This window comes from Mirounga leonina, unplaced genomic scaffold (genome assembly GCF_011800145.1).
Source record: "Mirounga leonina isolate KUSES-001 unplaced genomic scaffold, KU_Mleo_1.0 Mir_53, whole genome shotgun sequence".
NCBI classification, from domain to species: domain Eukaryota; kingdom Metazoa; phylum Chordata; class Mammalia; order Carnivora; family Phocidae; genus Mirounga; species Mirounga leonina.
Genome location: NW_023270807.1, coordinates 39,617,436 through 39,638,777, shown reverse-complemented (window position 1 = coordinate 39,638,777; position 21,342 = coordinate 39,617,436). Strand labels below are relative to the sequence as shown.

Here is a 21,342-nt window from a genome sequence, read left to right as displayed (position 1 = left end):
TACAATATTGTCATAGGACCACTTAAAGAAATACACGGCTTTAAAAGCTGTATGAAGAAACAGGCCTCAATATATAGAAACAATGCTCACCTTTTGGGGACCCTTGAGGTCTAGTCCTACACGAAGGACTGTTTCTGTTCCCGTAATTCCTTAAGAAATGAAATATCAACTGGTATAAAATATCAAATGCAGTCAAATGCTCTACCCCTGAGCTATACCCCCATAAAATATCAAATGCTATTAAATATCTCTAAATGTCTACACTACCCAGAGGCCTCTGGACCTAAGTGCTTTCCAGATATAAGGTCTAATTCAAGTATAGGCCTGCATTTCCCTTCATCTGTTAGTTCAGCAACATATTGAGAGACTAGATCAGACACTATTCTAGGCTCTGCAGAATTGGCAGGAAACGAACAGACCCAAACTTCCCGCCTCTGTGGAACCAATAAAACATTATGGATGTCGGAGGGGGCGGGGGGAGCGGGGATCCCAGTATAACAAGTAGGTAGATGTTTCAAATGATCAAGAAAACATTTCAAAAATAATCATTCTAGTTGTCTCCACCCAGCTCCCCTTAGGCACGGAGATGCCTCAGAAAACTGGTGGCCACACAAGGGTAAGAAGCCAGAGCAAGGAACCAGAGAGATCACTTCCTCCCTTAGGTCCTTTCCAAGGTCTGGGTGTTCTGGAAGAGTGACGTAGTTTGGGATAAGGGTGGTAAATCTCGTGAAGAAGTGGTGAAGCTGTTAGCATCCATAAGTGCAAAAGAGATCTTGGAGAAATTAAAGCAAGTCGAAAAAACCGAACAAAACAAAAAAAAAAGCAAGTTATGAGACGTACATCCTTGAGAAGCTTCTTAATTGCTATTCATGAAGAGGCTGTTAAATAGGAAAATATATTTCAGTGCATGGAAGAACATGGAAAAATGAATAAATTGAAGAACAGAGCTCAAAAAAGAAGTAAGAATTTTGAAAGTACTGTACATTGGATATAGGTTCTAACATCCCTAACCCCAAGCACCTTGGAACATGTCAGTCCAATTTCATCACATTACAAAATAACAGAGCTGGAAGAGATCTTCAGGATGACCTCAGTCAGCCCCTTTCATCCTGTGACGGGGCTTCTGCTATCCAGAAGTTGAGAGACTGGTTTGGGATCACACCATGCAGGATGGCAGCTGGGTCCCAAGTCTCTTGACTCCGGGTTGGACGCAGTTCATCCTGATTGTAAATGAAGAGATTTCGACAGCACATCTAGGGTTCTGAGGATTGCCTTCTCTAGAGTTTACAAGTGACAGAAGAAAACCTGTCACACTGCTTTGTGGGCCTACTTTATATTTTAAAAGGCTTATCTAAATACAAAAATGCTTTTTGTGTCTTTTTAAAATTCTATGGAGGGCACCTGGGTGGCTCAGTCAGTTAAGCGTCTGCCTTCGGCTCAGGTCATGAGCCCAGGGTCCTGGGATCGAGTCCCACATTGGGCTCCCTGCTTGCTGGGGAGCCTCTTCTCCCCTCTCCCTCTGTCTCTCCCCCCTGCTCGTGCTTGTGCGCTCTCTCTCTCTCACTATGCACTCTCTCTCTCTCAAATAAATAAATAAAATCTTAAAAAAAAAACTATGGAGCATTTTGTGAGAAAGTAAATAAGAATCATCAGGACTTGTAATTTCATATTAATTATTTTGTGGAAGTCACTGAATTTTCGTCCTCCTTGGATGGTAACTGCAGTCTTCAAATCTGTAGTTCTTACAAATCTCCAAAGATCCTTAAAAGAAGAGGGCCTGGAAGCTACTTTCAGTATTTGTAAAAAGCCTATCAGAAATCCTATCTACATTAAAGCTTCAAAAGCTAAAAATAATAACGATTATTATTATTCTAATTCTTTAGTCACTGTATCTTCTGAAGACTTAGAGTAAATAAAATATTTATGGTAGAAACGTGGCCTCAGCAGGAAACTGAAGGACTTTTAGCAAAACAAGACCTTAATAATTATTTTCGTAAAGTGATGGAATAAAATATCCTAAAAACAAAGATGTTTGCTCATCAGTACTAATGATTAGGTTTTGCTAAATAACTCCCCCCGCCGCCACCGCATCAAACAAAGAACCATAACAGTATTCACTGACATAGGCACAGCCATTAACATGGCTTTTCTTTGCTGATATCATAATTCCATAAAAATACAGGTAATGTAATCCACCCTCACAGGATACAGGCATTATAAAATGAAAGAAAAACTTCCATTTTTATGAAAACATAACTTTGATCTTATACTTTTTGTCATTTGGAACTTTCTGCCTTTATTTACTTTTTATTTTATTGTATTCTATTTTATTTTTTTCATGATTCTTGTGCTTCTTCCTCCTTTATTCTTATAATTTGTTTTTTTCCCTTTCTCTTGAAAAGATTTAAAGTCTATGAATTTACCTCAGAGTACAATCTTGGCTGAAGCACATCAATGATCTTAAGTTCTAAATATTTTGTAATTGTTTTACATTTCCTCCTGGGTTCCACAGCTGGATACATTTTTCATTCTAAGTAGCTGGAAATACTTATTAATTTGGGATGTGGTCAAAAAACATGGTGCCTTTTAATACTCTGGGGAATTTACTGTTATTTTTCTGTGTACCTTAATATATGCTCAATTATTTTAACTACCGTGTATGCTTTAAAAGATGATATAGTCTCTGTTTATGAGGACAAAGGTTAAAATATATTTCTGTTGACTCAACCCTATTTCTTATTCTTATCTACTTCAACTATCAGACTGATAGTGGGGTGACAAAGTTGTCGTCTACGACTCTTCTATCCACATCCTCTGTATCTACTAAAGTTCTGCTTACATTTTAATATTACGCACTTAGAACAAAGAATTTAACTGTTATATCTTCCTTGTAATATATTCCTTTTGTTACTATTGACTGCATACTTTTTTCTCTTGTCTTTGGTCTGATATGAATTCTGCCACATTTGTTGTTTTCATATTTATTTTTGCCTAATTTTATTTGTTCATTTTCAAATTTCAACCTCTCTAGGTCAACTTATTTCAAGACCCTTCCTAGTAAAGAGCTTTTAACAGGATTTTGTTTCTTAACCCACTCTAGGTTTTTCCTTTTTAACTAGGGAATTTACCCCATTATATTTATGGTCATAATTGTTTTGTTTGGCCTTGCTTTTTCCTATTTTTCTTTCCTTGCTCTTTAAACACTTTTTCCCATTTTCTTTGCAGGGCATGTTTCTTAGTTAACTTTGTATCTTAGGATCTAGCCCAGTGCCTGGCCCATAACAAGTATCCACTAAATGTTTGGGGAATGAATTAATAAGTATAGTGTAGATGGTTTACATAATGATATAACAGATACATATGCTGCTTTCAATCCTTAGTGATTAATTTTATTTTCGAAGCATTTAAAAATCAATATTAAACTTTCAAGATTAACAGCGGGATAATAAAGTTATGCTTCTCTTTACTGAAAATGAAGAATTTGGCACTTTTGAATTCCTCTTGGCAAATCTACTACTCTAATCTTTGTCAGTTTAAGTCATATTTATTATCACCACCATTTTCTTATTTTTACAATATGGAACCATTTGTTTCACATAAAAAGCGTAGTTAAGACAATTATTTTAGATATATATCTTTTTATTTAACTTGTTTCCATTTGTACTTCCAGTCCTTCCCAGCTATGATTTCCTCATTCTTGACTTATTTTATTTCTCATTTTCCTGGCAAGTATCTTTATGATATTCAGGGAGGTATCAGGTATCAGGGTTTCTAAATCTTTGCCCACGTATGAATATTTTCTACTTCTTTCCAAACTGGATGGCCTATGAGGGTGTATCAGACTCTCCAAACCTCACGTCTCTCTGGAAATTCTGACAGGATGGCTTTGGGGTCATGCTTCTCACCCCTCAGCCAAGAGTTTCTGCTCAAGTCAACGCTGTGCTAGCTGGTTAACACCTATCAGGTATATCCTCAGGTATACTGGGAAGAGGTAAAAGTTTGAGAACCAATCTTTTAGAGCTGAGTGTCATTGACAAGGTGGAGGCCGAGTTTTGTTTCTGCATGGGTAACCTGACGTTCCATTCTGAGGCATCTGACCAGGCTGGGCCAGGGCCATCTCTGCAGCTCGTGCTAACAGCACGGAGGTTGGCAGCCCCTCCAGAGCCGCATGCAGTGAGGAGGGAGTTCTCAACAAATGTTCTCAAACAAACATTAGCTCTATTACTAGAAGGTGGGGGTAGGGATGCCAGGCCCCTGGAAACCACGCATGTCCACCACAGGCAAGCTGATGGGAAAGGGATTTCACTAAACCAAATGTGGACCCTCTATGGGATGTCTTCTCAGAATTCTTACTCAGAGTGTCTAGATCATGTGACTTAAACCTAAGGGACTGAATTGAGGTCATTTTCTCGATCTTGTGTTGCCTTTCTTTTTCTAATGTATCTAGGTCTGTTCACATAATGTGGATGATATCTATCAGTTGTATAGAACACAGATGTTAGATCATGGTTTTTCTTCCTAAAGGAATTGGAAATTTGAAGTGTAGAAGATTACCTTTACTTACATATCGATGTTGTCCCAGGGAGCAGGCTTCCTGTGCTGAGCTGGGAGTCCTGGAGATTCAGAACTTCTACAAATTCACTTAACATCCCCTGGGGGGTCTCCTCATTTCAATGTTCTTATTTTCACAATATGGAACATTTGCTTCATGTAAAGAAAATATACTTAGGACAATTATTTAGATGTACATGTACATCCTGCACCATAGATTGAATTTAATATTAATTGTAAGTACTTTCAAAGGGAAAAGGGTGTTTACTGGTGGGCCCTGCAGGGCTAACTGGAAGGGGGAAATGCCTTAGAACTCAGGCACTGAGTGCACAGACACTCCCCACAGTTGTCCTCATGCTTGCTATTTCAAAACAGAGGAATGGAAAATAAAATAGCTAAGGGAAAATTCTTACAGGAACAGATGAATAGAAAAAATAGTATTAAAAAGATATCTTTGGTAATTAACTTAAAATAAGTAACTTTAACTAAAATCATAAATAATAGCCACTAAAAAAGTAAGTCCAGCTGAAACAAATATGTTCAAAAGAACCCATTAAGGCCCCGATGTTGAATACTGCCTATTTCCTGCTCTGCTAGACTGACCACGTAAGTGAAGAGTTCCCTGCAAGGATGCCTCATGACTTTTGTGGATAGTGAAGAAAAGTCAAGGCTCATACTGAGTTTTGGCATTTTAAACTCAGAATGTCTCGTATCATAAGCCAACCGGATTCCCTAAACGTTATCCAGACTTGTTGCTGACAAGTACATCTTTTCCCAATTCTATTAATATACAGGTGTTTCTATTTTTAAACCAAGGACAGGGCTTTATTTTTACCATAACAAGTGCGCTGGTTCTTTATTTCAGCCCATTGCTATACAGCATCTGTGATAAAGTGCATTTACTTTACCTCCAAGTTTCTGGCAATCTACAAATATTACTGTAGATTTCTGTATCCTCCAAATATCTGATAAAAATAAACAGACCGCAGCTTTTTAAGTTGTAGTTTTAAAGTAAAATAGGGGCACCTGCGTGGTTCAGTCGTTAAGTGTCTGCCTTCGGCTCAGGTCGTGATCCCAGGGTCCTGGGATTGAGCCCGATCGGGCTTCCTGCTCGGCGGGGAGCCTGCTTCTCCCTCTCCTACTCCCCCTGCTTGTGTTCCCTCTCTCACTGTGTCTCTCTCTGTCAAATAAATGAATAAAATCTTAATAAATAAATAAATAAATAAATAAATAAATAAATAAATAAATAAATAAAAAGTAAAATGAACATTTGTAATCATAAGAAAATATCCATTTGGTCTTTATAGAGAAAGGAAAACACTCTATGACCCTGTTTCTCTGATTTTTAGGGAGGTGGATCTTTCTGCTGGAACTGGTGAGAACAAACTTTCTGGAATCTATAGGAGGGGTGGCAGACTGGCTAGCACCACCTGGGAGGGCCAAGCCCCCAGAGATGAGGCGTCCTGCGGAGGGATTCCTGAGGCTGTTCAGGCCTGTCTCAAACTCAAATGAAGGGCAGAAGAGGCAGATTAAGAAATGAGGGGCCCTGGCAATGTACCCAACCCAGAGGCTTCCTCTTGTCAGGGCCCTTTTCTTCTTTAAGATTTTATTTATTTATTGGAGAGACAGAGAATGAGAGAACGATTGGGAGGAGGGGCAGCGACAGAAGCAGACTCCCCGCGGAACAGGGAGCCGGAGGCGCGACTCTATCCCAGGACCCCAGGATCATGACCCAGGGCAGACACCTAACTGACTGAGCCACACAGGAGTCCTGCCAGGGCCTTTTGATGCTGCTAATGTTATTTTTCTTTTTATCTACAAATAATAGAAAGAACATGGAAAAAGATCTCTCCTTTGCAACATCATGGCAAAATATATATAGCTGTAGCAAAAGCTTGGCAACTTTATAACAAAAGACAGGCTCATGCTGTCCATCTACCAAAATTAGGAAGAGAGGCAGCAAGGATGGTCCTGCCCCACCATGAGAAAAAGTGAGTATGTCCATCAGTGCATCTTTTTTTTTTTCAATATTTTATTTATTTGAGAGAGAGAGAGAGAAGGACAGAGATAGCGAGGGAGAGCACGAGCTGGGAGGAGAGGGAGAAGCCGGCTCCCCGCTAAGTAGGGAGCCCGATGCGGGGCTCGATTCCAGGACGCCGGGATCATGACCCCAGCGGAAGGCAGAGGCTTAACGACTGAGTCACCTAGGCAACCCCATCAATGCATCTTGTTGAGACAAGAGGGAAGAACCAGGAAAAATATCCCAGAAGTTCCATCAACATACAACCGTCTTAGCCATAAAGAACTACACTAAATATAATGAAGCTGAAAATCAGCATTTCTAAGCATTTCACTTTCATTCAGATTTAATTAACAAGTTAATCTATTACTCTGATGAAGATTCTTTTAGCTAATGAAAAAAAAGACACACAACCTGAGGACAATCTGATTTTGCTTTATTGAATACTGCCCCATGCCCAATATTTACAGATGTAATTAAATGGAATTTATAAGACTACCAAGTGAAGCATTTTAAAAAGTTAATCAGACACTCTTAATGGAAATTATCAATTCATATGTGTTAATACAATAACTAATTAAAAATTTTCAGCCAATATCCATGGTGGTCCAGTTCATAAAAACTCTATTTTCAAGAAGAGAGAAGTCTGAGGAAATAAAAAGAATTTTCAGAAAAATATTTCCGTGTCTAGTCACAATCTTCCAGTTTTTCTGTAAAAGAAATTAATAACAATTATAGACATTGTGGCCACCATGAATTAAGTATAGATTTTTTAATTGCATGACTCTTTTCCTTAATGCCATATTTCACTTAAAGCATAGAAAAACTATTCTTTTATCATGTTTTCAATAGGTTTAAATATTTTTTATGTTTAAAAAGAATTATATATCCAAATTTAAACCAGCACCTAAACTCTATAGCCACACGTTATTATTACCTTGACTGTCCATTAGGGACAGTCCACGGAAAGAAGAAGATGGACAAAAGAGATGGTATTCCTCTAACTAGTCCTAAGTGTGACTTACTGTCGAAGCCAGTTGCTTTCACAGACATTAAGAGGACACCAGATACACAGCATTTCCCTCAGTATGTCTGAGAGAATACCAAGGATGTGTGGACTAATGGCCCAAACTTACATCTGCAACTTTCTCAAAATAGAACTGCAAAAAATGTGGGGGTCATAGTGGCAAACGGGGGGGGGCATTATTTTCTCTATCTGTACAAATTTAAAGGTATCTCTCTGGTTTTCGATGGGCTAGGTTTACTCCTCAGACATAGAATGCAAGGATTACAATATTTCTTATCTTTAAAAAGTGTGGGCTTATGTTATTACACAGAGCCTATTCTTCCTTTTTCTTTGAAAGATGGCAGTTCTTCAAAATGTATTCTTATTACTATTTTTTAGACAATCTAGATATTAAAATGTAAATATCACATGTTAATATTAAAATATTAAATGTAAAATTTTATCCTACCTATGCATTTCAAAAATGCCAAGATAAAATAAAGCAGTGTCAGTGATAGCAACTTCTTTCTATATTAAAACCTGAAAACTAAACAGTTTTTAATGATATTCATTTTTTGCTAGAATAACACCGCTGAAGAGGCAGATAAGCATAGAAAAATCATAATAAATAAATGTCATTTATTATCCACAATTTAAAAACATTCACTTGCCAAAAAGGATTCTGGAAATGGTGGTGGTACTGGATTTTTCTTTTAAGTAAAAACTTCCCTATACACAATAAATAGGCTTTCTGCTCAACAAACCTATTTTTAGATAATATAAAGGCAAATTTCATGTTACGGATCATCATATAGTTTAAATTCACTGGAGTCCAAACCAATGGTGCTCAAAGGACCATTTTTAAATAACAGAAATTAACCTAATTCATGAACAATGGCTGATAAAAATATACAGAAATGAGGGTAAAGTTGGAAGAGTGGAGTAAGGTATATTTGATTACTCAATGTTAATATACGCATGCATGGTTTATAGATTTCAGATAAACATATACCTGATGTGTTTCTATTATATGTAAATATACCACTATAAATTTCAATGTCTTTTCTTCAATCCACTTTGTTCTGGAAATTGCCAATGCACTGATGACCGTGGCTCTCGGTTAACGGAACAGTCATGTGATATATGCCAGCTTTGCCAAAATGCAGGGCTGACTTACCAATATGATCAATAGTTGATCATTTTTCGAAGGGCATCATAGCATTTCCATTTGTCTGGGATGTAGAATGGTTCGAAAATATGAGGAAACGGTGTGTCATACCCACATACTCTTGATATAGGAGCCTCTAGGTTCAGGAAACATTCTTCCTGCAGAGAAGAATACAGATAGCTCACTTCAAGAATATTTCTTTTTATTCACAGAGATGAAACATTTCCACTTGAAATGTAATTCTATCCAAGGGCATTAAAATAAGTAAGTATTTTGTAATGTAAAAAAAAAAAGTTAAAAAATAAAGTAACACAGCATGTTTGGCATGATCCCAATTTTATTTAAAATGTCTTCATACAGGGATGCCTGGGTGGCTCAGTTGGTTAGGCGACTGCCTTCGGCTCAGGTCATGATCCTGGAGTCCCGGGATCGAGTCCCGCATCGGGCTCCCTGCTCCGCGGGGAGTCTGCTTCTCCCTCTGACCCTCCCCCCCCATGCTCGCCTTCTCTCTCTCAAATAAATAAATAAAACTTTAAAAAGAAAATTAAAAAAAATAAAATGTCTTCATACACGCATGCATTTATGCCTCCATACACAGCTCTGGTTTAAGCTGCCCTGGGAGCATACCAAACGTGTTGTCCTGTAAATACAAATGTAAGGCATGACAAAACCGTAAGAAAACGTTCACAGGAAACTCTGCAGCTGGAAATGAGTGATGGCATATGTTTTCTCTTGTTTCCTGTATTTTTCAAATTTTATATACAATGGATAGTATTACTATCGTAATAAATGTTTCTAATTACCCTACAGTCAGACTGAACTTCTAGCAGTTACTTAACTGTATTCTGGATTCTCTCATGGCCAGGCTTTGGTAGATGCTGATGGTTCCCTGGCCAATTCCCAGCCCAAGCCTGTTGCTCTTTGCCTGACTGGTGTGTGCACATCTCTCAGATATCATGTTAGGAGTCACCTCTGCCGGGAAGCCTTCCCTGGTGGCACTTCCCCAACCCCACACCACTGACAGAGGGGTTTCTGCCCTGAGCTCTCACAGTACTGAACTGTAGTTGCCCAATTATCTGTCTCTCCTGAGAGACAATGAACTCCATGAGGCCAGGGCTCTGGTTCAAAAATGTAAAATCCCAACCACACTTGAGGAATCCTACAGGAAACTATCTGCAGGAAAAAAAAAAAAAATTCAGGTGACAAATTCAAACTTGAAAATGAAATGTTTAGAGAATTTAAAAAAATCTAAAGGGAGCTATGTGATTAAACTATGGGGGCGCCTGGGTGGCTCAGTTGGTTAAGCGACTGCCTTGGGCTCAGGTCATGATCCTGGAGTCCTGGGATCGAGTCCCACATCGGGCTCCTTGCTCGGTGGGGAGTCTGCTTCTCCCTCTGACCCTCCCCTCTTTCATGCTCTCTATCTCATTCTCTCTCAAATAAATAAAATCTTTAAACTGTTCCTATGAAGATGGTATTAATGTTACCCTTCCCAGCTCTTACCTCATATAAAATCTTAGGTTTTTGCTGATGGTTGCCAGAGGGGAGGAGGGTGGGGGGTTGGGCAAAATGGGTGACAGGGAGAGGGAGATAACAGGCCTCCAGCTATAGAATGAGTTAAGTCATGGGAAGAAAAAGCAGAGCACAAGGAACCCAGTCAGCGATACTGTAACAGCGACGTAATGGGCGGACAGTAGCTACACCTGTGCTGAAATAGCCCAGTATATAAACTTGTCAGATCTCTAAGTCATACACCTGGAATACTGTGTGTCAACTATACTAAAAACAAAACAAAACAAAACAAAAAGCCAACAGCAACAGCAAAAAACTTCAGGTTTTTTATACATCTACTTTCTGTATTACCTTGCTTTACAAAGGATTTGAGGTCCACCTTTCCTTACATATTTTACCTAACTGTATTTTATTTAAATTTGTTCCTTTACACAATGCTTTATTTTGTTTAAGTTTTTATTTAAATTCCAGTTAACATACAGTGTGATATTCATTTCAGGTGTACAACATAGTGATTGAACACTTCCACACAACACTGGGTACTCCTTACAGCAAGTGCCCTCCTTAATCCCCAGCACCTATTTCACCCATCCCCCCATCCACCTCCCCTCTGGTGACCATCAGGGTGTTCTCTAGAGTTAAGAGTCCGGTTCTTGATTTTGCTCTCTCTCTTTTTTTTGGTCTCTTTGCTCATTTGTTTTGTTTCTTAATTTCTACATATGAGTGAAATCATATGGTTATCTTTGTTTCTCTGACTGACTTCTTTCACTTAGTATTATAGTCTCTAGCTCCATCCACATTGTGGCAAATGGCAAGATGTCATTCCCTTTATGGCTGAGTAGTATTCCACTGTGTGTGTATACATACACACACACACACACATACACACACATATATATACGCACACACATATACACACACATACACACACATATATATACATATATATACGCACCACATCTTTATCCATTCATCAGTCAATGGACACTTGGGCTGTTTCCATAGTTTGGCTATTGTAGTATTCTAAAATTTTCATTTGAGCAGAAATTTTTACATGAAGGAATCCTGATGCTCACTGCCTATCCTCTGTGCATATTTTTTTAAGTGGCAAGCATATCAGGGCAGAAAGGGCCTGGGAACAGGAAAAATTAGCATCAAAGAGATCCAAGTGGCCATTTACGGACCTCCCTCTGCCCCCATAACCACTGTGATTTATAGTGTCAAACGCCAAATAAATGCTGGTTTTTCCTCTCAACAGGAAATCTTCATGAATAACTTGAGAACACTAGATATATAAGGTTTAGAGTCACCTAAGAAATTCCACCTACTACTAAGCTAAAAAAAAAAAAAAAAAAATGACAGATTGGTGCATTGTTTCTTGACTGCAACAAGTAATTTTAAAGGAATTTAAATTGTTGACATGGGATTAACTCCGTTTTATTACTTTAGTTGACACTGGCTGTTTTCCCATCTTCCCTGAATACTGTACTCTTCATAAACTATCCATGGTCAAACTGCGAAGTACAGAAAATCAAAGGTAAAACATTTTACTAAATGCCCTTGACTTCACAGCTGGTATAAAATAGTACTCCTTCAAACTTGGAAAGCTGGGCTACAACAAAACGATCTGCCTGTGTTTGTGAGAATGAATCCTTTTAACATAACAACTAACATCATCAAACTTTTTCTCCACATAGCAGTGCTCCTAATTCCTCAAGAATGTTACAGTCACTCTTTACAAGATACACCTGTGTGTTTGCATGGGCATAGAAAAAGGTCTGAAAGGTCGCACTTGAACTATAACCAGTGGTCACCCTCTGAGGTCAGGAGAAGCAAAGAGGTAAGAAAGGACTCTACCGCACACTTTATATGTATTGTTTGAGTTTTTATGAAACAGGATTACTTTTGTAATTAAATGACACTGACATAAAAGAGTACAGGATCATCTTCTTGTGTGAATAAAGGTTACTGTTTTATGTTAGTTTTGTAACTTTATATGTAGCATTTCCCTAATTTGGAAAAAATTACTGTACATTAAGTGAAATGAAAGGGTTTTAAAGTACTGTATATAAATATATAAAATATATTAGAAAAATCATGGAAGAAACTAAGGATGTACTATACGTTGATTAATTGAATTCAAATTAAAAAAATCATGGAAGACAACAGAAAAATACATAACAGAGGACTATGATTCCATTTTATAAGGATATGCCCTGACCAATTGAAACAGTTTCACATTTTAGTGCTTTGCTAACTGAAGTATTATTATTTTTTTAAAGGTTTTATTTATTTATTTGACAGAGAGAGAGACAGTGAGAGAGGGAGCACAAACAGGGGGAGTGGGAGAGGGAGAAGCAGGCTTCCCGTTGAGCAGGGAGCCTGATGTGGGGCTCAATCCCAGGACCCTGGGATCATGACCTGAGCCGAAGGCAGACGCTTAACGACTGAGCCACCCAGGTGCCCCTAACTGAAGTATTATTAAAGAGACTTAAGTTATTCCTTCCACGGACTTGTGTTAAGGCTTTTTCAAAGAGACTGAGGAAAAAAAATGTTTGGGTCAAGCAGCTGCACAGAGCGATCTCCTAATGGACTGTTTCATATACAAATGACTTATGTGTCGCTATATGTCTCTCTGAGCAACCATCAAAACAGGGCATCCTTGTTCAACCTGTTTCTTCTTACAGAAGCTGTACACACACACACACACACAAAAAAAAAAAAAAAACTTGAGGGGCGAGTGTATTCGAAATTTACTTCTGAATGTCTTTTTGTCATGAGAATTTTCTTTCTAAAACATGTTAATAATAGTAACTGGTACTTAGGATGTAGCAGAATAGTATGTAATGAATTATATTTTATCTCGTTTAATCATTCTCACAAATCTATGAGGTAGGTATTATATTCCATTTCACAGATGAGGTTCTAACCTGACTACAAAGCCCATGTTCCTAGTCACTCATCTGCGAAGTGACTGTTGAGGATAGTAGTGACAGGAAAAACTAAAATAAAAAGGAATGGTAAAATAGAAGGCAGGTTGGGATTAAGGTTTTAGAACAGAGTCTCAAGAGGCATAAAGGGTTAAATTGAGTCTAAGAAACCTCCTCCGTGTATATATCAGGAAGGTAAAGGCTAAGACAATGTGAAGAAGGTGAAAGCACACACTTAAGCCTAGAAGTAACACATAGAGCAATAAACAGATGGTCCCGATTCTCAGCAACCTCTTGAGCTAGCCTAAATGATTTAAATAAGCATCACTCAAATTGTTTATATATTAGCTATCTGGGTTGCTATGCATATTTTAACCAGAAAAGGAAGCGGACAATCTGAAATGATAATGCCAAGTCATAAAAATCATAAATGCAAGCAAAATAAATTCTTTATTTGCCTATTTTCTGCAACAAAACAAAGTTTTAAGTGTCTTGTTGAGATTGCAGAGGACAGAGAGCCTGGATATTTTTTAGCAGGTAAGAGACAGTAAGTAAAAATTAATTACAAGAGGATCTGTTATTGTTTTAAGAAAACTAAAATTACCAACAGGTTTCTAAAAATTAAGTGTACTGCATTTAGTCCTGTGTTTTGGTGAACATAATATCGAGTATATACTGTGTATATGTAAATGTGTATAGATCAGGGCTTTCATGGGATCATTCAAGATCTCTCAGCACTTAACCGCATCTCCCCATTAGAGTTGTTTTTTTGTTTTTTTTGTTTTTAAGATTTTATTTATTTGAGAGAGAGGGAGAGAGTGCACAAGCAGGGGGAAAGGCAGAGGGAGAGGGAGAAGCAGGCGCTCCGCTGAGCAGGGAGCCCAATATGGGCTGAGCCGAAGGCAGACGCTTAACCATTTGAGCCACCCAGGTGCCCCCCAACCCCCTTAGACTTTTCAGTACATGAAGCATAAATTCTTCCGTCACAGGAGTCTAGCACTGAAATCAGTTTTAGACATTCCTCATGGGCCTTTGTCACTTTCCACAAATCTTTTCATTGTTTTTATGGCAAAGCTGTGGAAATATAATTGATACAGCATGGAATTTGGAATTCTATTTGAAGGGAATCTTTGTTTTCCGATGATTTAACTTCTCCGAGCCTCTGTTTACTTAACAGCAAATTAGAGGCATTAAAAATTCTGCTATTGGGCGCCTGGGTGGCTCAGTTGGTTAAGCGACTGCCTTCGGCTCAGGTCATGATCCTGGAGTCCCAGGATCGAGTCCCACATTGGGCTCCCTGCTCAGCGGGGAGTCTGCTTCTCCCTCTGACCCTCCCCCCTCTCATGTGCTCTCTCTCTCATTCTCTCTCTCTCAAATAAATAAATAAAATTGGGCGCCTGGGTGGCTCAGTTGGTTAAGCGACTGCCTTCGGCTCAGGTCATGATCCTGGAGTCCCTGGATCGAGTCCCTCTTCGGGCTCCCTGCCCGGTAGGGAGTCTGCTTCGCCCTCTGACCCTATCCCCTCTCATGTGTTCTTTCTCTCTCATTCTTTCTCTCTCAAATAAATAAAATCTTTAAAAAAAAAAATTCTGCTATTATATTATATGATCCTCTTGTCTTGTAACTCTACTGTTACTAGAGGCCTACTTGCCCCTCTAGACTATACAGTAGCGTATAAAGAGGACCTGGTTTCAAGCTCGACATATCATAGTGCTCAATAATGGCTAGGTTTTTGCTTCTCAAGAAGCAAGTTTCCCAAGTTGTTATAAACACAAGGTGTTTGAAATCACAGATCAAATCATCAATGAAGAAAAGATTCTGGTGCACAGAACGGTCAACACTGAGAAGTAATATCCCCTATAGCACTGTGCCTGAATGGCTACCCTTTGTTGGAGACTTACTAAGCCTTAAAAAATGTAAGGAAATACCAAAAATAAGTAAGCACTGTATGAGGAACTGAGGTTATGAGGAGCCAGGCTGCGCTCAGGCCTCAGGGAAAGGGAGGGTCCAGTGCTGCCCCCTGGTGGGAATCAGGGAGCCTGGACACCAAGTGCCAGTTCCTGGGGCTGGAATGATAGTGTGCCTAGATGAGGAAGGCAAGTGCTCTGGAAATGGTTAAAAAAAATCTACCTCCCCTCCCCCGAAAAGCACATCATTTCCAAGCAATGCTACTATAGCAAATTAGGCTGTCAGTTAGCTACTGGAAGGTTACAAGTAAAAGAGCCCAATATAATTGAATGTAACCAAGGTATAGACATTTTGAAAAATAGAGTCAAGAATAAAAGACCACTCAGTATCATTTAATTTATTTTTAAAGCAATCATTTGGTCTTTATTTTTTAATTCAAGGCAATCCCAGGCTTGGATTTCTTTCTGGGAGCAATTCTGGAAAAATTTTTATTCAGTTCCTCTATTGACAGAAAGTTGGAGACAGCCTATTGTGTAAGACCGCATATTATCTTGAGTTGGAAAGTTGTGAAGAAAAGTTTAAAGTGAGATAAGAACACTTTGGGTCTTTTATATATGTTCCTATGTTTTATAGCTGATATAGGCTGATTAAAATTACTTAAATTTTCCTGAAAAACTAAATTTTCTAAACATTTAGTGGAAAGTCAGAAAAGCAGGATGCTGTAATGAGAAACAAATCCCAAGTCGAAATGGGCATACGTTGCCTATGGGATTACCTGATAAATCAAGATTTTACATTCCTCCTTGGAATAGGACAAACATCGGTTCACGACTTAATTTCAAAGTAATAGCTTGGAAAATTAATTTTTAAATTATTTTGCAAACAAAAAGCTCCACATCACATAATCATTATTATGCCACCAACAACCCATTTAAACTATGAGAATATATTTCATTTCCAAGAGGGGATAGGATGGGAGTAAATTAAGCTATAAATGTAATGAGCACCGAACAAGACGTAGAGGTCATAGAGTTATCATTTCTTCTCTAGGAGAAAAAAATTAAGAAACAGCTTTAAATGATTTCTGGATGTGCTCAGTTTTAAACCTAAATTCCAATACCATTTAGTCCTAATTTAGTTAAGTTATTAAATTAAAGATAAAACAACAGAGATTTTGCTTCTAAGTTCAGTTAGTCACCTAGAGGTCATAATGAGGAGGGCAAGAGTTAAACTCTAAAAATACGAAAAAAAAAATACCGAATGATGCAAACTTGATAGCAATAAAGTCAATGAACTTGGAGACTTATATTTTGATTATAAATTGAGTAATAGTCTTATAGGCTAGACATCCCCCAGCTTCCCAATACTATCAGAGAATATTTGTTTTAAATTTGTTTTAAATCTGCCATGAAAACTTGCCCATCGCCAAAACATGAGCTTCAGCAGCGGAGAAAAAATGATTCTGGTGTCTTGAATCACACTTCCCTAGCAAATGAGTCACAGAAACCTGTGAAGGCACTGTGCCAGCAGCTCCAATTAATTTCATTATTGAATTAAATAAATACAACTTTTGCTAATCTACAGTATTATTTTTCATTTAAGCTAATGGTTTCAATAGTATGTTATCATGTTTTTAAAACTTAGCTTAGAAGACATATTAGGCTGTACCAATTTTCTACATAGCACAGACCTATGAAATTAATTCTTCGGACAGCACAGTCCCTAATCTGCCCTCAAACATCAAAGCTATGCTTTTTTTATTTTTCTGATACCCTGTGCACAGGGGATGCGTTCGACAAACAGCTGTTGATATGAAGTCTGTCACTTCGAAAACACAGTGGAACCAGTGTAACTAAGTGAAACAGTATGTGAATAATATCATTTTATCCAGCTTTCTATAACACCTAAAACATTATAGGCAAGCCCAGCTATTTCAGCAAAGCTTCTGTGTAAAATCATAACCTGGACTAAATTAAAAGCTGAGATCTCTCTGACTTAACTTCACTGAAATGTCTTCATTATCTGAGGACTTTTTAAAAAAATTCCACTTCTTCCTCTTTAATGCAAATTACTGGCAAGCTGGTACCATTTTTGTTTTCCACGATTTCTTTAGCTAAAGAATGGGACTGAATTCTAAATTAGGATTTTCATTTAAATTCAAATTCCATTTTTAAAATGGAAGCTTATTTTCTGAAGTTAGAAATATTATTTCTGAACTAAAGGGGTTTCCCCGGATTCAGTCTCGCTACCTAAAACAAAGTTGGAGTATGATATTAAACCATGCACAGAAATGATTCATGGCTCAAATTCTATAGTTGTGTTAGAATATAAACATGTTAATATAAAATTATCTATGAATCTCGACAGATTAACTGTAGAAACTGAAGTAGAACAAATTTTAAAATCAAAATATAACATTAAAATCAGCAATTTATTACATAATAGGGATTTTTTTTCCTCTCAGAATGATGGTTTTGTAACTTCCACTGTTTTAAAATCAGAAATAAGTGAAACTAAGTGCTAACTCATTTCTGTAATTTATGTTATCTCAGATCGCTTTTTAAGAAAGTACATAGTGTTCACTATGGCCCAGGGACGGTACTAACTACTTTATAAATATTAACTCATTTTGCTTTTCATAAAAATTAAATTAGCAGCCGCAAAGGTAAAAGCCGCACCCCATCCAAACCACCTCGGTTTTCCAGGTAAAACCTGTCAAGGTTTGGTTCCGCTTTACAGCTTTCCCCCACATGTGGTCTTGAGCTGTGACCCACAGCTGCTGCGCCTCCCTCACCTGAAGAACACGGTGAGAAACAGCAGCCAACAACAGTCATTTCTTCCTTCAATCCTCCACATAACATCGTGTTTATTTGCAGCATGCAGTCTCCAAAGATGTCCTGAGGCTTTCAAAGTTCAAAAGCTAACGTTAAAATTATTTTCAGACATACTATGGGCAAATTCTGACATTTACCACGTACTGTGGCTACAATGCTTTTGTTAAAACAATTTATATTCAATGGGGTGGGGGGGGAGGCAATGCTCTCAAATTTCCACAGACGCTGAAGCTTCTCAAATTTTATAGTTCAGAATTCTTCCCTATAGAAGCAAGCATCGGCAGCAGCAAAGTTGGAAAGTGGAATTTCCTGAGAATGTGGGTCCATAATGATAAACATAAGCGACGTGCTGCAGTGGGGTCACATCTCATGAACAAACCGCTCTCGGTCAGGTAGGATTCTTGCTTTTGTTTGGCAGCAGGAAGCTTCAGATACTCCTATTAAGCAACTTTCAACGATCTGACAAAGCATTCAGTTTTTCTGATTGTTTTTTTTTTCTTTTCCATAAAATTATTCCTATAGCATTCTCATACCACTAAATGGTGCTCGGAAGGCAGAAATTAATCCTGGCTGAAGCAAACTGATGATTCTTTTGTCTCGTGACACAGAAAATATATTCCTTTAGAATTTGGGAAACTGAACCTGCGCTAGGAAAATTTCTATTAGGATTTGTCACTGTCCCCATTCTGCAACCCGATTTTAAGTTTCAAGACCGGTCACAAAACGAAACTACTAGAAAAAGTGATTTCCCCCTATCTGGCACCTTCTTTCTAAAAAGTTTGAGAAGCTGGATAAAGAAATGATGGCTAAAATATCTGCTATAGTACGAATGATCTCTTGTTACCATACAAAGTTTGTTTTTTGTTATTGTTTTTTCCTTCTCTTTAAATATGTCAAATTTCTAGTTTATGTTTACTTTATGTTTAAATGCTAAATGTAAAAACTAAATGCTAAATCGCTAACTGTAAAAAAGGCAAGGGAAAGGGAAAAGGGCAACTTTATTTTATCTACATAAGGCCAAAAGAGATGTGTCAGTGTTTTTACTGACATTAAACACACTTTTTTTTTTTTTTTTAAGTTAATCTTGGGTGTCATAGCAACACAGCCTTCAGCTTGGTTTTGCTGAATGAATAAATCAGACCAAGTTGTTTTTCAGCAATTTAATTCTGGTCACTAAATCACTACAATTTTATTAAGAAAAGCACAGCAGAAATAAATGTTCTAAGGCTATCATCAATTATCAGGGAGATGTATTCAAAAATTTGTTAATTGGATCCCAGCAGTAGCAGCACTCCCAAGCTTTAATAATTGAACTAATTTACAAAGCAAACAAGTTTTTGGCAGGAATCTCTGACCTAAGTAAGAAAAGGCTTGTTAGTGCTCTCATTATTTACATGCAGATGACTTTTACTAATACGGGGAGTTTAACCTTTTCATTCAACAAATCTAGCACTTGGAATTATTGTCCGTGTCCAATTAAAATATAATGCAGAACCCAAAATATATTTTCCTCTTTGCTGCATTTACATATCTATGTTTCTACCTTTACAGTTGGTTAACATTTCTTACAAAGAAGCTTCTCAGATTAAATGTCTATGTATTTGCATATACACATTTTCAGAATTTCCAGAATCAAGAGATATTTCATAATTAGAGGGAAAAATACATGTGCCTCCTTTTTAATGCCCATAATTGGGTAAATACGTGTGCTGATAAGATGAACCTAATTCTCACAAAGTCTATATTGTATGCTCACTGTGGACAAATTTCTAATAAGCCTGATAAAACTATAGATACACTAGTAAAAGGTGGTTTAACAATAACTAGGACCTGGTTTTGGATACTTTTATAGTTAAGTGCAAAAATATATTAAAAATGCCAAAGGTACTGTTTTTAGATGAATTAAATTTATGTAGTTTCTATAAAAGGGTGATGTTCACACAATTTATTTAGATGGACCAAAACATTGACTTACTATTTTTTATCTACTTATTTGAGGATGAACTCTACAAAAATTCAATCAGGTCCCTCAATTAGGAATCAGGCTAAACACACAGCACGGATTGCAGCCCGCACCCCCCACCCGAGATCACAGGAGTTTCCCTATTGGTCATATACCACAGACAAGGATGTGCATAAGCACACATGGACACTCAAAATGACACAAACAAATAATTCTATGTTTAATCAACAAATCCTGGTGAATATCCTGGCACACAACATGGAGGCTGCAGGAAAAGAAATGTATCCATTCATATGCCTATCACTTCAGAAAAAGGGACAGGTACACACATACAGAGAACAAACAGCCAGACACTAACTAGTAACCAAAGAGATGTTGTTACTTAATAATAAACAAGCACGATTGTTTATATAGTCTCAATCCTTTCAGCAACTCTATGGGGTGGTGACAGGTGAAAGGAGGCTGGCAGAGGTTAAGTGAGGTGGCCAAGATCACTCAGGTACACACGGCTCTGTTGGCATGTGAACCAGCTCGCCCACTTGCTCTTGGGTGCACTCTACAGGGCTTTGGATTTAAAAGTGGGCAGGAGAGTATGGCTTGGATAGAAGGCAAAATTTGTATTTCGTGCCACCATTACACCTGTGAAAGAGAAACTGGTGGAATTGCCTACTTGTTGATGCAAGTCCCGATCAATATATACTTTTTAATAAAAGGCTTAGCAGTTTAGTGTCTTTGGGGGGCGGTGGTCATCAGGGAAGAAATGGGTCTCTAGAGTTACAGTAGGCTCAGCGTGCATTTATAGGTTTGGTTTCTTTCAGATGTTTGTTGGGGAGAAGATGGGAAAATGAGGGGAAGGAAGGACATGAGTGGAACTTGTTTCAACTATGGGCTTGCTTGAGTGCAGGGCATAAACTGCCACTTTGAGTTCTGAAGCTGATTTTGAATTCTGAGAAAAAAACTGGATGTTCAACCAATGGTGGGCTGTAAGTTTAAAGTTGCTTCCACCGTAAGGGTCAAGAAAATCAGTTCAGTGCTTCACCAGGAAATGAAACTTGCCTCCTTTCATTTCCTTATCTATGGGAAAAATCTAGATTTAACTTAATAAGCTAAGTAATTTGATAAGAATATGACAGCTTTTTGATAGAATAGGAAAATATTTCAAATACACATGGGTTACAGGTTTTATCCTAGCCTTAACTTAAATTGGAATATGAAATTCAATCCTCTCTTTGCAGTAAATATTTTATAGCTATTCTCCACGGTCAACTCACTTTGTAGAGCTCTAAAACAACAGAAGAAAATTCCTGGAGTACTTAAAGAAATGTCTTTTGAGAATAAAATTAAATTCTTTTTTTTTTTTTTGCAATTAAAATGACAGACAACAGACAAGACACTGCAATTAAATTAATGTGAACTTAAAATGTAAATGTAAGTGCGGTATGGGGTCTCC

The 21,342-nt window shown here is 37.7% G+C and overlaps 1 protein-coding gene across 2 annotated transcripts in view; it reads right to left on the bottom strand.

The window, feature by feature from the left end:
• Window positions 1–6,990: 6,990 nt before the first annotated feature.
• Window positions 6,991–21,342, bottom strand: part of BCKDHB (branched chain keto acid dehydrogenase E1 subunit beta) — a 213,583-nt gene continuing 199,231 nt past the window's right edge. The window contains exons 10-12 of one of the 2 annotated variants that reach the window (XR_004676677.1): window positions 17,890–17,998; window positions 8,755–8,903; window positions 6,991–7,281 (exon numbers count right to left, since the gene is read on the bottom strand). Coding sequence is in view for 1 of the 2 variants with exons in the window: in XM_034991519.1 (XP_034847410.1) it covers window positions 8,763–8,903 (141 nt within the window). In the remaining variant the exon portion in view is untranslated. The remainder of the gene's footprint in view (window positions 7,282–8,754; window positions 8,904–17,889; window positions 17,999–21,342) is intronic. The other variant, XM_034991519.1, reaches the window with a different exon arrangement.